Source organism: Exophiala xenobiotica (genome assembly GCF_000835505.1).
Source record: "Exophiala xenobiotica strain CBS 118157 unplaced genomic scaffold supercont1.3, whole genome shotgun sequence".
Classification (NCBI taxonomy): domain Eukaryota; kingdom Fungi; phylum Ascomycota; class Eurotiomycetes; order Chaetothyriales; family Herpotrichiellaceae; genus Exophiala; species Exophiala xenobiotica.
The window spans coordinates 2,566,183-2,583,906 of record NW_013562492.1 but is presented as its reverse complement, the minus strand read 5'-3'; the positions used below and the strand labels follow the sequence as shown (position 1 = coordinate 2,583,906).

Below are 17,724 nucleotides of genomic sequence, written 5' to 3'. Positions count from 1 at the left end.
GCATATGCTGTCGTCATTCGTTCGGTAGGTCACTTCCAAACGTGGCGCAGTGATGCTTGTGGTTCGAAGACTTCTGATTGGCATCGCTTGTCGGCTATGATGTCGTCTTCGGGCTCGATTTGAACAGGGAACAACAATTAAACGTCGATTCCAGGGTCTTTGCATCTGTCTTTCAGCTGCAATGGTTCGTTCATCTACTTCAAAAAGATCAACAGGTTCCACATGCTGACACGGCCCAAAATATTTCCAACCACTCTGGTGAGCTGCGCAAGATTGCCTGGAATGTCCACACTTGGTACGAGTAGCAGCATGTGCCTTTTCTTGCTTGAGAGTCGCTTTGCCGCATTTCTTCCGTTTTAATCACTCTTTATACGTGATATTACCAGCGTCTCGTTCTTCCTATACCTGATACCCATGTGTCTATCCTGTTAACAGCATTTGCGCTTGTCTCCAGTGCCCTGGGTTTTCGGTCATCCAGTCTATGACATCGGACTATCAACAAATCCGCAAACAGAGGGCCTGCAAGTTCTTCTCCACATACCTATGTCGCAGACCCAGCTACGAACTCGCGCCCGCGCTTCTGTGGAATACGAGCACCAAGCTGAGAAACTATCACTCGACCCAAATTGCAGTGTCCACGGCGACGACGCGAATGGCGTCGCTGTCAAAGCTACCTTCGTCACACCGTTAGACCCTGTCATCGTGACCAATGATGGCAACAGGTTACCTTCGGTCCCTGTGCAGGAGGCTCACAAAATAAACATACTCAAGGCAAGGGCTGAAGGCCGGCCTCATCGACCCAAAGTTCCTCGACCCCGAGGGCTCAGCAGGTTTGATGTACAGAATGTGGAAAAGAACGACGTCAATAGGGAAGAGTTGTTGCGAGACGATCGGGAAAGCGAGACAAGTCGTCTAGACGAGGCACTACCTCCGTCGCATACACATCCACTTTTCCCTCCATTACCTCTGTACGGACCTCCAACCTTACTCCGCAACTTACAATGCTTGACCTTTCGAGCCACCTCTGCTTTCCTGTCGACCGCATTTCTGCTCGTCATCGTTCTCGGAGCGCTGTTTACATCTATACCACACTTGGTGAAGCACGCATGGCTGTGGCTGACATTTCGAGATCCGAACGGGAAAAGGATTTTCCATGAAGAAGAGAAGCGAAGGGCAGAGAGACGGAAAAAGGAAGAAACAGAATGGTTGAGGAGGAAGCGGGAGCTCAGTCTGGAAAACCGCCATCAACAGAACTCTTCGTCTTCCACAACCAATCCGTACGAGCCTCTCGAGGGTGGCCCTGACAAGCTTGTCTGTGATATAAGATATTATGCACGACGAGTCGGCTTGGATGCAGAAGAATTCCGAGTGCAGACTGAAGATGGTTTCATCATCACTCTGTGGCACATCTACAACCCAACCGAATACAAGCCTTCTCCTGCGGTCGACCGAAGAGCAAAATCTCCTCAGGTCTTCACAGATCAGAAGGATCTCAATCAGCAAGTCCAAAAACGATACACCAACGGTAATAGAAGATATCCTGTGCTGCTAGTCCACGGTCTGTTGCAGAGCGCCGGTGCATACTGTGCGAATGACGACGACAGCCTAGCATTTTTCTTGTGCAAATCTGGCTATGATGTGTGGCTGGGAAATAACAGATGTGGATTCGAGCCTGAACACAGCCTCCTTCAATACTCAGATCCGCGAATGTGGGCTTGGAACATCCGACAAATGGGCGTAATGGATCTTCCTGCACTGATATCCAGGGTGCTCGAAGAGACTGGATTCGAGAAGCTAGGTCTTGTGTGCCACAGCCAAGGTACCACAGAGACGTTTGTGGCTCTCGCGAAAGAACAGCGACCTGATATCGGGGACAAGATCAGCGTGTTCTGCGCGTTGGCTCCAGCAGTCTACGCTGGACCACTGATTGACAAAATGTACCTCAAGTTCATGAGGATTATATCGCCGAAGATGTTTCGCGTGTTCTTTGGCATACACAGTTTCATTCCTCTCATGATGATCATGCATCGAATGTTGCCCGGCAAAGTCTACGGCTTCATGGGCTATCTGGTGTTCTCGTTTCTCTTCAACTGGACCGACACCCGGTGGGACAGAGGTATTCGAGATCGGCTGTTTCAATTTTCTCCAGTCTATGTCAGTGCAGAGAGTATGAGATGGTGGCTAGGACGTGAATGTTTCACGAAACAAAGGTGCATCCTGGCCACTAGAGAGTCGGCGCAGCAGGAGGACGTTGAAGACGAATCGGAGGAAGAGAGACGCGAAGATGCAATGTCCGACCCTGCCGATCGAGGTAGAACGGCGTGGTATGACGAGCACGTCCCTCCAATCGCTCTATGGGTGGCTGGAAGTGATGACTTAGTTGATGGTCGAAGACTGCTGCGCAGGTTTGAAAGAGGACGTGAACCACACGTCAATGTGGTCCATAGCAAGGTGATTGAAGAATATGAACACCTCGATGTCCTCTGGGCGATGGACGCAGTCGAGCAGGTGGGAAAGGAGGTTCGAGACGTTTTGTGGAAAACGATGCCCGAGGACGCCAGAAGCATATGCAGGGAAATTTCTGGCGTCGTTGGGAGTTCGGAAGAGGGACAAGCGACCGACACAGCAAACGGTCTCGGGACTGGAGAAGCTTGAGAGTCCTTTCCCGTTGTACAGAAGCAATATACATGATGATAGTAGATAATAACCGAATAGTACACAAGATACCCTCCAAGTTTGGCAGAAGCAATGGAGAAATAATGTGTTAAGCTGCATCAGGAAAGAACAGGCGATTTCAGAGTGTCTTGGTCCAGATGCTGGCGGTACGGAGTAGAGCACTTGAAACAATGCCATGCTATCCGAGATCCGGCGACGAGGATGATGGTGAATAACAATGGTGGTAAGTTGCCACCGAGATATGCCACAGGAGTTGTTGATAAGGACAAACACTAATGTGTAAATCGTGCTCCATAGAAAGACGTATATCACTGTCGTTGGCTTCTCTTGCTTGTATCTGCACGCCCAGTTCATCTTTTGAAAAACAGCTTCCATATTGTGTGTGTTGGATATACTTTGGTGAACCCCGGTATTGTGTGCTGCGAATGCTTGGATCCCCTCGTGGCCAGGAGCCGAGTGATGTTGAATTGGCACTGGCAGCATAAACTCCAGGGGGGTTGATAAGCGATTCTAGTGGTTAACGTGGAAGTAGTGAGGCCTAGTGAGCCTGTGGGAGGTGCCGGGGGCGGCCGTTCTTGGTTGACGCGGCGCCTAGTCTCCCTCGTGTCCCTTGGCGGCTCTTATTCCACGCTGCCCCCAGACCCACCACTTCGTTCCCTTATCTTTGCACTGACTCTCGTAGGAGCACTCCTCGACTCCTCCTTCAGCCATTGACCACTCAGCAATCGTCGATATTCCCTTCATCAATGGCTTCTCGTGCACACTATGACACTATGCTTGCGGGTGCTCGCCAGTGTCGCCCCTCTCCGATAACCAGAGCATCAACTTTCCTCATCAAGCTTTAGCTGATTCCATGCTTGGTCGCCTCCAAGGTCCCTGCACATCAACTAGCCTGTGACAATGGTCAGTTGCCGTGCTCATCATTTGCGTACTTATTAGCGACGGCTTGCTTCCTATTGTTTGTCACTCTTCATCGTTCTGTTCCAAAACGGCCAGGTTACCATTTCTGCTGTACTTGTCGTCGCGTGCTTCGCTGGGCAAGGTATTCGAACTTGTGGTGCTGCTATCGTTTACCTCGGCTGTTTTCGAGCATCCCACCCAGATCCATATCGACTTGGTCCAAGAGTCGCGAGACCAGTCCATGCATACGTACCACAGTCTATCACCAGGAAAGCAAGCATCAACGATACGGCCGCCACCATGAGCGCAGACCGCAATCCTAGCACCGCGTCTGGCATGCACCGCAAGTCGGTTGCAGAAGAGCCCGTTACTTCAGTCCTTGCTGCCGGCGAAGTCCCCATCTTCGACCGAGAGCTTACTGCCGATGAGGAAGTCCTCGCCGCCCTGGGTTACAAGTATGAACTATGCCTTTTCTTGCCAAAAGAAATCACTGACTGAATAACAGACCCGAATTCAAGCGTGAGTTCTCGCTATGGACGTCGTTTTGTGTATCTTTTGCCGTCCTTGGATTGCTACCATCGTTCGCCTCCACTCTCTACTATGGCATGGGCTATGCGGGTACACCTGGTATGGTTTGGGGCTGGTTGATTGCTATGGCTTTCATCCAGTGTATCGCCATGGGCATGGGTAAGACTGTTCCTGTGAATGCGCCGTCGTTTCGTGGCTAACTCAAACCAGCTGAACTATGCTCGTCCATGCCTACTTCTGGCGGTCTCTACTATGCCTCTGCGGTTCTGGCACCTCCAGGATATGGCCCGCTTGCTGCATGGATCACTGGCTGGTCCAACTGGCTTGCTCAAGTCACCGGCGCACCTTCAGTCGACTATGCGTTGGCTTCCATGATTCTCGCTGCAGGATCTATCAACAACCCTGATTATGTCCCCCAAAATTATCAGGTCTTCCTCCTTACCGCCCTCATTATGGTTATTCACGCCATGATCTCTTCAATGCCGACTCGGTGGATCGCCACGTTCAACTCATATGGCAGCACATTTAACATCATTGCGCTGGTTATTGTGATCATCGCCATTCCCGCTGCTACAACCCGTCAAGACCAAGGTCTACCTCGATTTGCTAAAAGCAGCACGGTGTGGGGGAATTTCTACGAAGGGACCGACTTCCCCAGCGGAGTCGCTATACTCATGTCCTTCATTGCCGTCATCTGGACTATGTCTGGATATGATGCACCATTCCACTTGGCAGAGGAATGTAGCAATGCCAACCTTGCCAGCCCACGAGCTATCGTAATGACGTCCGGCTTTGGTGGAATCATGGGATGGTTCTTGCAGCTGGTCGTGGCGTACACAGTCATTGATATCGATGCGGTCCTCGGTTCCGATCTTGGTCAGCCCTGGGCATCTTACCTCATCGAAGTTCTGCCCAAGAACACGGCCATGGCGTTACTCGCCCTAACCATTATCTGCGGATTCTCCATGGGTCAAGGTTGCATGATCGCTGCTTCGAGAGTCACTTTCGCCTATGCCCGTGATGGCTGCTTCCCTGGCTCAAGGTGGTGGAAGCAAGTCAACCCCTACACCAAAACACCCGTCAATGCTGTCTGGTTCAACTGCGTCATCGGTATTTGCTTGACATTGCTCCTATTCGGAGGCGAAGCATCGATCGGTGCCATCTTTAGCGTTGGAGCAATTGGCGCGTTTGTGGCCTTCACGATCCCTATCACCATTCGAACCTTCTTCGTCGGCAACCGTTTTCGGCGTGGACCATGGCACCTTGGGAAATATTCTTACCCCATTGGTGTTGCGTCAACTTGCTTCACCTCCCTGATGATCCCTATCCTCTGCCTGCCGAGTGTCACCGGTTCCGATCTGGATGCGTCTGGAATGAACTGGACTTGTCTGGTGTGGGGTGGTCCAATGTTTTTGATCTTGGTTTGGTGGGTCGTCGATGCTCATAAATGGTTCACCGGACCAAAGGTCAACATTCAGCACCAGATGCTTGGGAGAGAGGGGAACGTCCTGGAAGGAAAAGAGGGGGGTTCCGAATCAGATCAGGGCACAACTATCGCTGCTAAGGATGTTGATAAGGTAGCTGAAGTGTGAGGCGCCTGTTGCGAGCAGCGCGCTTTTCCTAGTTCTCTGTTCGTTCGATGAGAGTATATACCCTTTTGCTTGGAAGTCTGGAACACGGTCAGGCAAGTCAAGGTCATGTGCGCTACATATGCGTCGTAGTCGTGACCTTGAGATAATGGGCAGTTTTGAAATGCAGAATGTAATTGCTATTAATCTTTGAGCTCAACTTTTGTCAAGGCTGCTCCTCGTTTAATGGGACCTCGTGACATCGCGTTCCGCGACGCGATTCCTTGGCTTACTCGTGCCTAGGCACTGTATTCCATGGATGTCGTGGATGTCCCCGCAATGACATTGACATGTACAGTTCGACGCTCCACGATTCACCGTTTCTCGACAACGCTCGCCCCCTAAACAATGGGCTGAGCCAGCCCGAATGGCCCTTGTACCTCGATCGCCTTCCATGCACAGCCGATTAATGGGCACTCGTATTCCTCATCCTGCCTCGACTCGATTCAACGAGAGCGACGAGTTTCCCTCCCCGCCCTCGAAGCGAGTTAAGACGACCACGTCGAATGGCGCAAGTAGCCCAAAGCGAGACTCACCCAGGAAACCACTGCCGAAGCGAGCCAGTCGAAATGAGATCCCCGACTCAGAAGATGAGGAACAAGACATGGACGAAGGCGGGGTGGAACTCCCAAGCGTGCCTCAAGCCACTCAATTGGAGGCTACACTACCACCTGTCCAGACAGACGAGGAAGCGATTGAAGCCTATGAGGCTTACAAGGCGGGTGAACATGTGCGAGAAGGCAAACCAGATGAGGGCACAACGCTGTCTCGATTGGAATCAAGGTCCTGGATAAGAGGGCGAAGTTCGATATATGTCGATGCGTTCAACCTTTCCCTTGACACTGTTCTGGAGGAAGAAGGGCACCTTTTCAACGAGGCGGAACACAGCCTCTTCAAAATATGGCGAGATCTGGCCTACGAAGCACAATATCTCTATGTCAGACTATTCCTGAGAAAAACCAATAAATGGTTTCGAGTCAAGGACTTGCAGTACTACAGCGATGTAGCAGATATCGATGCGGCAGTGGCAGAACTGCAAAAGGAAAGAGCCCTTCCCACGGTCGAAGCTGAACCTGAGATCCATCCTGGGGAGTTGGAACCACCCGAAGGGACTGTGCTGGGCGAAAGTGTTGCCCTCGCGGAGTGCTCGTCGGAGCATATCACGAGTTTGGACGAAGCAAGCAGTCTTCTACTTCTCGACGAGCTGAAGACACTAGCAAAGGAAGCGAAAGTACAGGGGAAGAACAAGCGTGAGCTATTGCAGAACTTTCGTCGAACCAGTGGCAGACAGAGAGGACTCGGGTTCAAGGATTTGAAACGGGCAGACACGCAAGATACCACATCTGCAATGTCCGAAGACGGCACCTCTGTCTGCGAGGACGAAGACGACGAAAGTTCTGGATCTAGAACTCCGATACTCAATAATCGAGATGCACACTTCACCAAGAAAATCCTCGATCACACGGGGCGCTGCATTCGATTATCCCTGACGCCATTAAAACTGTTCGAACGAGTTCATCTTGTCTTCTACCGCAGCACCGAGTGGACCGAGAAGAGCCTGACCACCTTGATACTAGCGAAAATCTCGCGGCGAAATTTCCCCGAGTATCTAGTCAGCCGGTCAACCACAATTTTCGAGTCAAGATCTCTGCTTCTCGAATTCGAAGCAAGTCTCCGCACACAGTTCAAGGTCGACAACATCCTCGAGTTCAATGGCACTCCAGGCCGCAAGTCCCTCGAAGAAGTCAAAGAGATATTTGAAGCTGTCTACCCACGCTGGAAGGTCCTTCTGGCCGAAGAACAAAGCAAAGAAGAACGCGTCTACGAGAGTGGCGAAGGTGCTTACCTACGCCGCTTCAGTCCCGCGTGGGTGTACACCCGGATCGTGCACAAAGGTCTTCAACCACTAGCGAGGTTCAAGGAGCATCTACGCGAACACGAAATTCTGACAGAATTGCTCAACCAGCGCCTCTTCCACGCTTCTCGGCGTGGGGCATGGTACCAGCGCAAAGCACTCCTACAGGAACACTACATGCACGCTCTCACTCCGGCCGAGGGTCGAAGTCAGGAAGCGAGCAAGAAGCACTGGAAGCGAGTAGCACTGGCGACATGCGAGCAGGGCCTGCAGGACAAGGAATGCCACGTGATATACCACTACGATCTGCAAAAACGTATCAAGAAACTGGAAAAACAACTCCGTGTGCCAGTCCGCGAACAGCACGACTTCGGCCACGTCAGACTCGCGAAACCTTTTGAGCGCGACGTCGTGGGTATCAAGATCGAGAAGGACCGAGACGATACACCATCATCACGCAGTCTCAGTCTCAGTCGGATGAACAGCGTCAACAATAAACAACCACTCCCCAGCACCAACACTGGAGATACGAACGGCACCAGCCACCCAGCCGGCACGGCTAAAGTGCCACCAACCCTACAACACCAACCCAGCACCTCCGGTGGTGGTCCTGGGTCCAAGACCATCTGGCTCGACACGCTCGACACGAATGAACACGTCAGCGTCGAGGCGATGTGCTTGTCCCATTACCGCCACGTACTAGGGTACAAGGGCTATCACAGCGAAGGCGGGATCCTGCGCACGATATTCGGCCTCCTTTTCTACGACATACTCTTCTTCAACCCGTACATTCCAAATGTGTTCCAGACCGCGTACCAGACGTGTCCGCTGGACCTGCACACGGATAGTTTCTTCTCGAGCCGGATGCCCGAGATCTTGGGGCGTGTGAACCAGATCTCGAACGGCGAAGCCGTGGAGATTGCTCGCCGAGTGTGGGATGAGAACTGCGAGAGGAAGACGTGCATCGTCGGCGTGCGCTGGGATGCGTTCGACAGAGATGATCTGCTCGAGTTGGTTGGGTGCTGGGACGGGCAGGCTTTGGGTGTGGTGATGCTGGTCATGGCGCAGGAGTATCAGAGTAGAGGTGGCGGTGTGCCAGATTTGGTGCTTTGGAAGACCTTTCCGGGGTTCCCCGAAAGCAGTGAACAACGAGGCGATGATGACGACCAGAATCGTGGCGTGAAGCAAGACCATGCACATCAAAGGAATGATGCCAGCGGAGAGGGCAATGGGCATGGGCGTGGCCGTGGCAGGGGGGATGAGAATGGCAATGGAAATGCCAGAGGAGAAGTTGTCTTTGTGGAAGTCAAGTCCGCGAATGACCGGCTGAGTGATACTCAACGACTTTGGATTTCGGTGCTCCTGGGCGCAGGCGTGAAAGTCGAGCTATGCCATGCTGTTGCCGGTGAGATACGGACTGTGTAAGCAGGCCCCTCGCATGTCGGGTTTGGAGTGTGGTGTGGCGTGGCGTGGCATAGTGTGGTGTATGTGGTAACTGCGTACTCTGTCGCGAAGTACGTTAGTGTACATAACTGATACATACCAATCGTCCTCTCCTTCCACCCAGTCCAAGAACACTGTTGAATACTAGTACTCCGTAAGCCATGATCATCATCATCATCATCATCTAAAACCAAGCGGCAGGCCCAATCTCCGATCATCTTGCGATTCAGGTAGCTGTAGCTTCTATCGCTCTACCGCTCTATCGACATCTAACATCTTTGCTCAAAGTACTCACATCACAATGACAATAGCAACGCTATGACCCAAGCCGCAATCCCCAGTCTTAAGCCCAGAGCCCAAAGTCCAAGCCCAAGCCCAGCCCAGCGCTGGGAAGCCCACCGACCTTTGAATATGCATGGGTGGAAGAAGAAAACGCCAGCCAGCTGAGGAGGCACTCATATGCTATGACCAACGTCCATGTCATGATCCACATGACCATATTATGTGCAACAACACAAAACACTTCATCTTCATCTTCATCCCCTTCTCCTTCTCATTTTGTCTCATCTTGTCTCTTCTTGACCTCACCGTGCTGTGCTCACTTCGTCCTCTCTCAGCCAGGAAAAGAAGTTCTCATCTCTTCTTTCCATGAGACGTCACCGCAGCCTCGTGGCATTGTCGCTCGGTTCATGAAGCAGGCTTTCCGAACCACCTGACTCCCTCCGGCATACGTCCCGGCACTCTGACCGAGCCAAAATTATTATCCAAATCCAGCAAGATCTTCAAGGCATTCCGACTCCTCAAATACGGCAACGGAGCCTTGGCCTCTCTGAGACCAACCCCCGGCTCCATCTTGCCCGCCGTGCCCTTGTGTCCCTCGGCCTCTTCTACACTACCGGGGAAGGGCAAGAGTTTGCTCAACACCTCATACGCGGCCAAAGTGAAACCGAATTGGGGCGAACTTCTCAGGATTCTTGCTGGGCCACCTTTGAAAAACGCCTTGAACCCTTCATCGCGCCAGATCTTCCGCGCGCAATCCACGAGCCCGTTGTACGTGACATCGCCCTTGCGCGCCTCGACCTGCAGTCTCGTCTTGATAACATCGCACGGAGTTGTGAGGTACGCGGCCGGCATACCGGCAATGGCGCCTGCCGTCAAGAGCTGCAGAACACCGAGTCTCTTGGTCTGTGACTCGCCGAACATGTCGCGCTTCAAGTGGCTGTACGTGGGGAAGTAGATCATAGAGAAAGGCACGTCACGTAACAGACACGCCGAAGCACCCTTGTACAGGCCCATCAGACCCAAGTTGCGGACGATCCACATTGCCGAACGCTTAGGTACGTCGGTCTTCTTGGCCAGTTCGCCTTGGACTTGCAGTCGGATCTTGACGATCTCGAGCGGGTTCGTGAAAACCTGTGACCTGTTATCAGCCTAAATGAAACGAAGGGAGCAACGAAAAACGCGTACCACTTGGCAACCCCCGGCCGAACCACCGGCAAGAATCTCAGCAGAGAGCGGGATATGACCGGTCTGCTTGTCTGTGAATCGTCCTCGAACGAGGTCGTTGACAGTGAGTTTGATGGCCTTTTCCGGAGCGACACCGACAAGTTGCGGCAGGACACCGGAGTACAAGCCACGCGGGCCTTCGTTTTTGATGACCTTGCGCGCACAGTCTAATGAGTTCTCGTACAGACGTTCGCCCACACGGGAACTTCTCTGATTCTGCATTCGCGTCTTGACGAGATCGATCGGGTATACCATGAACGCACCGAAGGCGCCAGCGATACTGCCGAGACCGAAGTGGTGAGCGGATTCAAGCAAACTGGAGAGGAATTGTTGCGACTTCGATACCACCCGGTCAGCTGCATCTGTAACTGCGCCGCTTATCTTCGCACCCTGAGTCTGCCAGCTTGCGTCCAGGACCTTGGCAAAATCGTCGAGAGCGAGACGGCCACCAGGCTGGTCGAGACTGGCGAAGTGGAACAGGATATCTGCTTCCATGGGGGTGTAGAGAGAAAACCGTGTCAGACGTGCCGCTTCGTTGAGGAAATCTTGCCGGTCGATTCGGCCGTCCGTTGACTTGGCGGTAGCATTGCGGATGATCAAATCGAGCAGGTCCATCTCGCGAATGACGTTTTGGAAAGCTCTAACGTTGGCATAGGAGATCTTTGTTCCTGTTGAGATGTTGCAGAGCGTGGGCAGGTTCTCCAGTAGATGGTCTGACAGCTTGTGGCCCGAAGTGGCTCGAATAATGCGCTCAAACTCTTCAGGATCAATGTATCCATCCTTGTCTTTGTCAAACATGTGGAAAGCCTGTCGTATCCGTTCGCCCTGGAGACCACGCATCATCTGTGCAAACTGCGGGTATGTCATTTCATGTCTCTTGGTCTTGCCGCCAATGTATAACGAGGCCCATTCTGAATTGAAGTCAAAGGGGATACTGTCTTGACCACGGTTTTGCTCGTAGATCTTCTGGAAGACTTCCGACTTGATGGAACCGGTTCCTTCGACATCGAAGAGTCTGAAGGCGATCTCGTACTCTGCGTCGGATTTGGAGAGGAGGTTGTCGAAAGCGGCCCATTCGCTCAGGGAGATGTGGCCGCGTTTGTGGCGATCGGCGACACCAAAGAGGATGCCATATTGTTCTCGCTTGATTTTGTGCTGCACCATGACCGGTCAGTCTGTGGATGGACCAGTTGAATTCGACACGACTCACATAATCTTCTTCCGGCGGTGCAATCGCATCAATAAAGTCTTCCTCGTTCATGTACAGCTCTCCATCTTCAGCCGGTCTGGAATGTTTGAGAAACGTGGCTCTTGCTTCACCTGACAAAGAGTCCGGAACTGTAGTCCCCAAGAGGGATTCTTTCACGGCTTCTGTGACGGTCGCCATGGTCTAAGGAGGACGCGCGGTGATGTCGTTATGAAGATAAGGAGGGTCACGATTTAAGATCGATAGGGCGTCGACAACTGCGCGATCCTGGGCGAAAAGGGACGAAACGAACTAAAACGGAGATGAACGAAAGTGAACGATGGAAAACCCGACCCGCTGTACGCAGAATTGAAGAGGTTGAGCAATTTCTGGGGAAATGGGATGGGTTGCTTTCTGACAGTCTGGAGTAGAGTCGAGATTGCTGGCACAGGAGAGTTCCAACTCTTGGTTTTACCGTGTCTCTCGGATGTCAGTCATTTCTGCCTCTGTTGGACCTCAAGACATGATGGGACCACTACCTCTCCGTAGGCATGGCACAAAAAATTATTCCACGCTAAACATGCACTCGCTAAAGGATTTAGCCGCACACTAACGGTTCTAGGCAATCCGACAGGTACTGTACGCCCACAGTAATACCGCTAGTCTAGGTATGGTTTAGTGGTCGGTGTATCAATCCCGTTAACTGCGGGTGAACTGTAGCAGCACCGCCAGCCGCCATCCGATACCGCCGGCATAACAGGCCTTGGAAGCCCCGGTGGTCCCCCTATCAATCTCGGATTAAGGGATAAAGAAACAAGACAAACAACAGACTTTCCCATGTACCGTCCTCGTCCTCTGCCTGTCATCCAGACATGTCGCCATACCGATCTAAGTACTCGGGACCCTTTGATCCATGAACACCTTGTTGTACAGTAACAGTTTTCACAAATGCATCCCTCCGTAGCGCCATACACCATAAACTCCGCCCATTGTCGTATCGTCATGAGTGTCTAGTGTCCAGTGTCCTTGTGTCCAAACCAGTCACTGGGTGCCTTCCCCATTGTACGAAGCATAGGTATACTGAGTTTGGTTGTCCTCCCCCAGAAGATATTCCACGCCAGGGAGGCTCTGTTGTCGAGTCACCACGATTTCACTCGTTCGTCGACTGTGTCCAGGGTGTCCCAGGCTGATCCCGCTATCATCTGTGTTGTCATGATCATCTGGTGATGGCATCTGCTCCCACTCACTCAGTCCGGCCTGACCAGAGCTCGCTCGAGATCTGTTCCTCGCATGTTGACGAGGCCGAGTCCTCAACCCCCGACAGCCTTGTTGGAGAATCTGTGGGCAATTGCCAATCAGCAGGTAACTCAGTTGGGCTCGTGGATAGTACTGTGTATCTCCCACGATCTCCCGAGGTAGGTAGATCGTGGTAGATACACCAGCGTTGGAGTAGGACCCACCACTCTTTCCACGTCCTCCCACTTTTCTCCAACCTGTTCAGCAATGCCACGCCAAACTTGGTCTCGTACTCGATTGTACCGTGCGACCACTTTCTGTGTTCGGGCTTCATCCCACGTCGGATCTCTTGCTTTGATCAACAACCTGTCATGCCTCTTCCGACATGCATTTCCCGTCTTGTTGGGAAAGAATTGTTTGTGGATTTCTTCCCAGGCCAAGCCTTGACCCTTGGCTTTGATGAGAATGTCATCTTCCTCCGGTGTCCAGGGCCCACTCTGCGAGGGTCGGGGTTGCATCTCCTGGGGAAGTTGGTGGTTGGTCATTGATGGTTGACGGACTGGCTGCATGTAAGTCTGCATCATAGTCTGATGAGGATACTGCATATGATGGTCTTGCAGTGAGTGGTCTGCCCAGCCCATGGTTGACGGCTGTTGAGGTTGCGGCCACGCTGCCATGGTAGGTGTCATTGTGGTGGTCATCGGGGTCGCCATACTGCCTGAGTCCCGCAGGCTGTATGGGACGGGCCGATCTAGTCGACGAGGTACACTGCGTTGAGGTGGCATTCCTGGTCGTGGGATTATGGTCATAGTCATGAGGAACTCGGCCCTGGTCGAGGATCGGGTTGCTCAAGACGAAAAGGACCGATATTATGATTATTGAGGCCGATGGCGAACGAGCGTGCGCGAGAATAAACCCAAAGCAACTGAACAGATCCTGGCAAATGCGGACGACTGGACGAAATCAGAATTGAGTGCCTGAGTAACTTGAGCCTGACCACTTTCTTATGAAAGAACGACATCCAGCACAAACATACCTCGCAAGAGTTTCGAAACATGCGGGCGTCAATTTCAGAGTGAGAAGAGGCCCCAAACTCGACTCTTCAGATCCGGTTTCGAAGGTTTCTAAGACCATCAGAAACTCCGGCAACCTCGCAACGGCGCATCGAGCAACTGCGGCATATGTTCGCCGACTAGAAAGCACGCAGGATCATCATTGGAAGAAGCTGTCATCCAGCTCCAGATGAAACTGGAGAACTCGAGCCTTGCCAGCGGTGCGCAAACCGGTGGGGCCCGACAACTGTGGTTTTGCGTATATTTGGTAGCAGACACCTACCTGAAGTCTGAAGCGAGCCATTCGGAGTACGTCTCTGAGCGGCTGTCGATGAGGCGAATTTCGATAGCCGCTGGAAGCAGGGATGGCTGGTAAGGAGCTGGTGTGTCCTTGCAATGCCTAGTAAAGTTTTTTTAAGCCATGCTCAAGGGAAACTCGACGTTGGTGCGACTCCATATGCCACGAAGATCAGACAGAGACCTCCATTACGCCTTCGGTATTGGCTGCTTTGCCTCAATAACGTGCCGCATCTCTGCCATGCTGTATCTGACTTTGCTGTTGTCCACCCACTAGAGTATAGGATTTCCACGACATCCTTCCCACACAGTAAGTAATACATCGGTCTCAGTGCTGCTGCTCTCGATAGTTGCCATTGGCACGCTTTGAGTCATACTCATGATTTTGAGGCTGCTCGAACCCATCATGGAAAGCAAGATGAAACCTTGTCGTCTATCAGGCGGTTAGAAGCTAAATTTAGCCCGGGAGGCTTCGAAATTCCCCATTGGAGCGCCAAAACCGCCTCGTAAACCCGGCACAGATGGATAAACACTCCAACACCGAAGATGGTAATTGGTATCTTCTGACGTGAGGTAGGAGATGCTGATCTTTGGACGACACCATGTTCATCAGAGACCGAATATGCAAAAGACTCGAAGATTTCGCCAAAAACCGAGCCATCTTGTTGGTTGTTGGATACGCCGCTAGGATCGGAAGGGAAAGCATAAGCAAGCATGGTCATCCAAGAGTCTCACATTCTGGAACTTGACATTCTCATAGCGTAGTCTCGAAATGGTGCCAGCAGAGCACAGATGACGAGGGAGAGACAAAGAGACAGAGAGATAGGGAGCGATGTGCATTGCCTATTCTAAGGTGCCAGGTCGACAAGAATGTCTACCTGAATCTATCTAGTATCTCTGCGTCACCCCCAGTCCCTGGCGGGAAGAGAGTGGCGGATTGGCTCAATTCGTATATCGTCAAAGTTCATCATTATCCGACAGCCAGTACGCTGCTAGGGACATCATGTCATGGTATCAAAACAAAAGTATTCCACAAAAGGCTCTGTCAAAGTGTTAGCACTGAACATGCACAAAGGCTTAGCCAAAATATCACCGTCGATTTTTCTCATTTGCGTGACCACCTCCGCTCTTCCTTGGACATCTTGCGGTATTGGCCATAGTACTCGTCGTCCTCGATCGGGGTGATGCAGTGCACGACTGGTGTTTCCGAAAAGGACAACTGTCTTCTTGCTGCCGCGGATGGTTTGCTGCTCTTCTTCAGAATGCTCCTCGACGAACTCGAGTTGACATATGCGTAGGACGGTTGTTGCAGAGTGGAGTATCCTCTCTGGTTCAACCTGGTGTTACGTGCCGTCGGGCTGATGGGTGAAGGAGAGACTGGCGACCTCAAGGGTGTCAGAGGTGACTTGAGAGACAGTGAAGGTCTTCCGGGTTGAGGAGTCGACGTTGAGATGTTCAAGGACAACTTGGGCTTTGCAACTCTTGAGGCAAGCATGTTGACTGTTGTGGTAACTTTTTTTGATGGTCTTGTCAGATATGATTTGCTGTGGAGTCTGCGATTTCTCAGACAACAGACTCAAGGTGGCTTCCGGAGCTTTGATATTATCGATAAAGGAGATTGAACGACGTTGAGGTATTAGCAGATGTTGATGTTGGCAAGAATCGCAGTATGATGCAATGGGACAGGGCAATTGGACCAGCCAATTTTAGAAACGCGGAGTATAGAATGAATGAAAATAGAGACGCAGTGAAAGTCCAGACAATCAATGCATGGAGGGAAGAAAAGAAGAAGGTCGTCCTTGGAGCGGCCGATGGGCGCGTATCTATATATCTTCGAAACGTGGGGAGAGTCCAAGGTCGAGAAGTTGAAGAGTGTGAGCCTCTCTATTCGCTTCTCGTCACACCTGTTGGTCCGAGCGTCGGTTGGCATGCAGCCAATGACAACACCTCATGAGGCGCTCACCTTGTGATACTTCTCGGTCCTGCCTGCATCCATCCAATCGACAGTGCAGAGGGATTCCGCTATCTGCAATGCATGGTTTGTGATAGATTCAATGCGGCAGGAAAAGCACCGGTATCAACAGTCGGTCGGTCCAGCCACGAGAGTTGAAGGGCATGCTGATAGGCTTGCAGCCATTTCAATTGTCTGTTTTCGGGTTTGCTGCAGCAGTCCATTGTGCGCTATTGAATTCTTGCGCATTTCGCTTGATCACTCGTACCACTTGTGTGACAACTCTGTGAAGAGGAAAGTCGATTGGAAACATGGTGTTGGGGAGACTATCACCTTGGAAACATAGTAATCTAGCTCTGCCATCACATCGACCGCTAGCTCGTGTGAAGAGTCGTCGTTCGCAGTGCAAAGAGATGCGAGCTGATTCCTGAGGACTTTGGTCTGGGTGAATTGAGCAGGAACGTACGGAGTATCCTCGCCGAGAAGCATCTCTCACCGATGATCCCTGCTGTTTGCTCAAAACGGCAACAATGTGGTGTAGGTCATGATGCCATCACTTCTGCCCACAAACTAGGGTACAGGGACACAGACCTCCGATGTACCTTGTCGCAAAGGATCGTGCCACGGCATTCAAGGCCGGTCAGGGAACAGCAACTCACCGCGTCAAGACCGAAGCCTTTTTTTGAATGTCATTTGGAGCTTTGAGCTACGGAGCGGCTGGTTTTCAGCAGACGTGGATGGACACTCGGAGTATGCGTTGGTTCAACTGCAGACACTTTTGCAGATTGACATGTAAGGCATACGCGCATGACGCCGAACAGTTGCTGGCGATGGAAGATGAAATCATAGCCAGCAGGTCTAGTCTTAAGAGACTGGGCTCAATGGCCTTGTGCCATGACCTGCAATTGGCGATACGAACTCTGAACGTGATGGCAAGGTGATCGATGGCCGCGAATACACCTGGCAGTGCTATACAACCTTCACCAGAAGATTTCCATGGGACAGAGCGCTCCCTGTCAGGTATCGGGAGATACTGCTTCCAAAGTCAATAAGACCCTCCATTGTTTCAGTACTCACCTCGGGCATAGCTTTGCATTTCGTTGTGTCGCAATTTTGACAGCCAAATTCACATGTCGGATTGCTGTCACTCTGGCAGGCGAAGAACGTCTGTGACTCAGGGCGCCCATGCCACGGCATCTGTGGCATCATACCGGCGACCTGGCAGGATGGGTTGACAAGAGGCGACTTAGTGTGCCGTGAGTGGAACTACTGGAGGGTGGCATATGGCGTATACGGCGAGTCATTTTGTTTTGTTATTTTTGGATTGCAATCTGTGCGTAAGGCAACATGAGTCGAGCTCGACGTCGATTCTTGAGCGAGAAGGCGAACTATCGAGGCTGAAGCAAGGCGCTGAATGAAAGTGTGCTGCTGACTGCCGCAAGAGAAGACTCAAGATGATTTCAGTC

The 17,724-nt window shown here is 51.9% G+C and overlaps 6 protein-coding genes across 6 annotated transcripts; 3 read left to right on the top strand and 3 right to left on the bottom strand.

The window, feature by feature from the left end:
* Window positions 1-206: 206 nt before the first annotated feature.
* PV05_05168 (uncharacterized protein) lies at window positions 207-2,729 on the top strand. Its single transcript, XM_013461639.1, has one exon. The coding sequence runs from the start codon at window positions 544-546 to the stop codon at window positions 2,653-2,655; it is 2,112 nt and encodes a 703-aa protein (XP_013317093.1). The 5' UTR covers window positions 207-543; the 3' UTR covers window positions 2,656-2,729.
* A 923-nt stretch (window positions 2,730-3,652) lies between these two features.
* Window positions 3,653-5,871, top strand: PV05_05167 (uncharacterized protein). The gene is made up of 3 exons (XM_013461638.1): window positions 3,653-4,031; window positions 4,082-4,263; window positions 4,315-5,871. Exons 1-3 carry the CDS (start codon window positions 3,877-3,879, stop codon window positions 5,694-5,696), a joined length of 1,719 nt encoding a protein of 572 aa, XP_013317092.1. The 5' UTR covers window positions 3,653-3,876; the 3' UTR covers window positions 5,697-5,871.
* A 169-nt stretch (window positions 5,872-6,040) lies between these two features.
* Window positions 6,041-9,130, top strand: PV05_05166 (uncharacterized protein). The gene has a single exon (XM_013461637.1). It carries the CDS (start codon window positions 6,100-6,102, stop codon window positions 9,010-9,012), a length of 2,913 nt encoding a protein of 970 aa, XP_013317091.1. The 5' UTR covers window positions 6,041-6,099; the 3' UTR covers window positions 9,013-9,130.
* Window positions 9,131-9,233: 103 nt separating this feature from the next.
* On the bottom strand, window positions 9,234-12,216 carry PV05_05165 (uncharacterized protein). Its single transcript, XM_013461636.1, has 3 exons — window positions 11,747-12,216; window positions 10,498-11,691; window positions 9,234-10,443 (listed from the first exon to the last, which is right to left on the bottom strand). Exons 1-3 carry the CDS (start codon window positions 11,921-11,923, stop codon window positions 9,718-9,720), a joined length of 2,097 nt encoding a protein of 698 aa, XP_013317090.1. The 5' UTR covers window positions 11,924-12,216; the 3' UTR covers window positions 9,234-9,717.
* Window positions 12,217-12,763: 547 nt separating this feature from the next.
* Window positions 12,764-13,647, bottom strand: PV05_05164 (uncharacterized protein; the record flags this gene model as incomplete). The annotated part of the gene is made up of 2 exons (XM_013461635.1): window positions 12,764-13,060; window positions 13,183-13,647. The coding sequence occupies 2 exons, from the start codon at window positions 13,645-13,647 to the stop codon at window positions 12,764-12,766; spliced, it is 762 nt and encodes a 253-aa protein (XP_013317089.1).
* Window positions 13,648-15,132: 1,485 nt separating this feature from the next.
* Window positions 15,133-16,143, bottom strand: PV05_05163 (uncharacterized protein). Its single transcript, XM_013461634.1, has 2 exons — window positions 15,401-16,143; window positions 15,133-15,349 (listed from the first exon to the last, which is right to left on the bottom strand). The coding sequence occupies exon 1, from the start codon at window positions 15,800-15,802 to the stop codon at window positions 15,413-15,415; it is 390 nt and encodes a 129-aa protein (XP_013317088.1). The 5' UTR covers window positions 15,803-16,143; the 3' UTR covers window positions 15,133-15,349; window positions 15,401-15,412.
* Window positions 16,144-17,724: the final 1,581 nt, after the last annotated feature.

Bases quoted from the DNA above. Each gene is read 5' to 3' on its own strand.
- PV05_05168 (XM_013461639.1), top strand. From the start codon at position 544: ATGTCGCAGACCCAGCTACGAACTCGCGCCCGCGCTTCTGTGGAATAC.
- PV05_05167 (XM_013461638.1), top strand. From the start codon at position 3,877: ATGAGCGCAGACCGCAATCCTAGCACCGCGTCTGGCATGCACCGCAAG. The intron at 4,032-4,081 runs GTATGAACTATG...ACTGAATAACAG, and splicing joins CTCGCCGCCCTGGGTTACAA to ACCCGAATTCAAGCGTGAGT. The intron at 4,264-4,314 runs GTAAGACTGTTC...AACTCAAACCAG, and splicing joins GTGTATCGCCATGGGCATGG to CTGAACTATGCTCGTCCATG.
- PV05_05166 (XM_013461637.1), top strand. From the start codon at position 6,100: ATGGCCCTTGTACCTCGATCGCCTTCCATGCACAGCCGATTAATGGGC.
- PV05_05165 (XM_013461636.1), bottom strand. From the start codon at position 11,923: ATGGCGACCGTCACAGAAGCCGTGAAAGAATCCCTCTTGGGGACTACA. The intron at 11,692-11,746 runs GTGAGTCGTGTC...GTCATGGTGCAG, and splicing joins CACCGCCGGAAGAAGATTAT to CACAAAATCAAGCGAGAACA. The intron at 10,444-10,497 runs GTACGCGTTTTT...AACAGGTCACAG, and splicing joins CGGCCGGGGGTTGCCAAGTG to GTTTTCACGAACCCGCTCGA.
- PV05_05163 (XM_013461634.1), bottom strand. From the start codon at position 15,802: ATGCTTGCCTCAAGAGTTGCAAAGCCCAAGTTGTCCTTGAACATCTCA.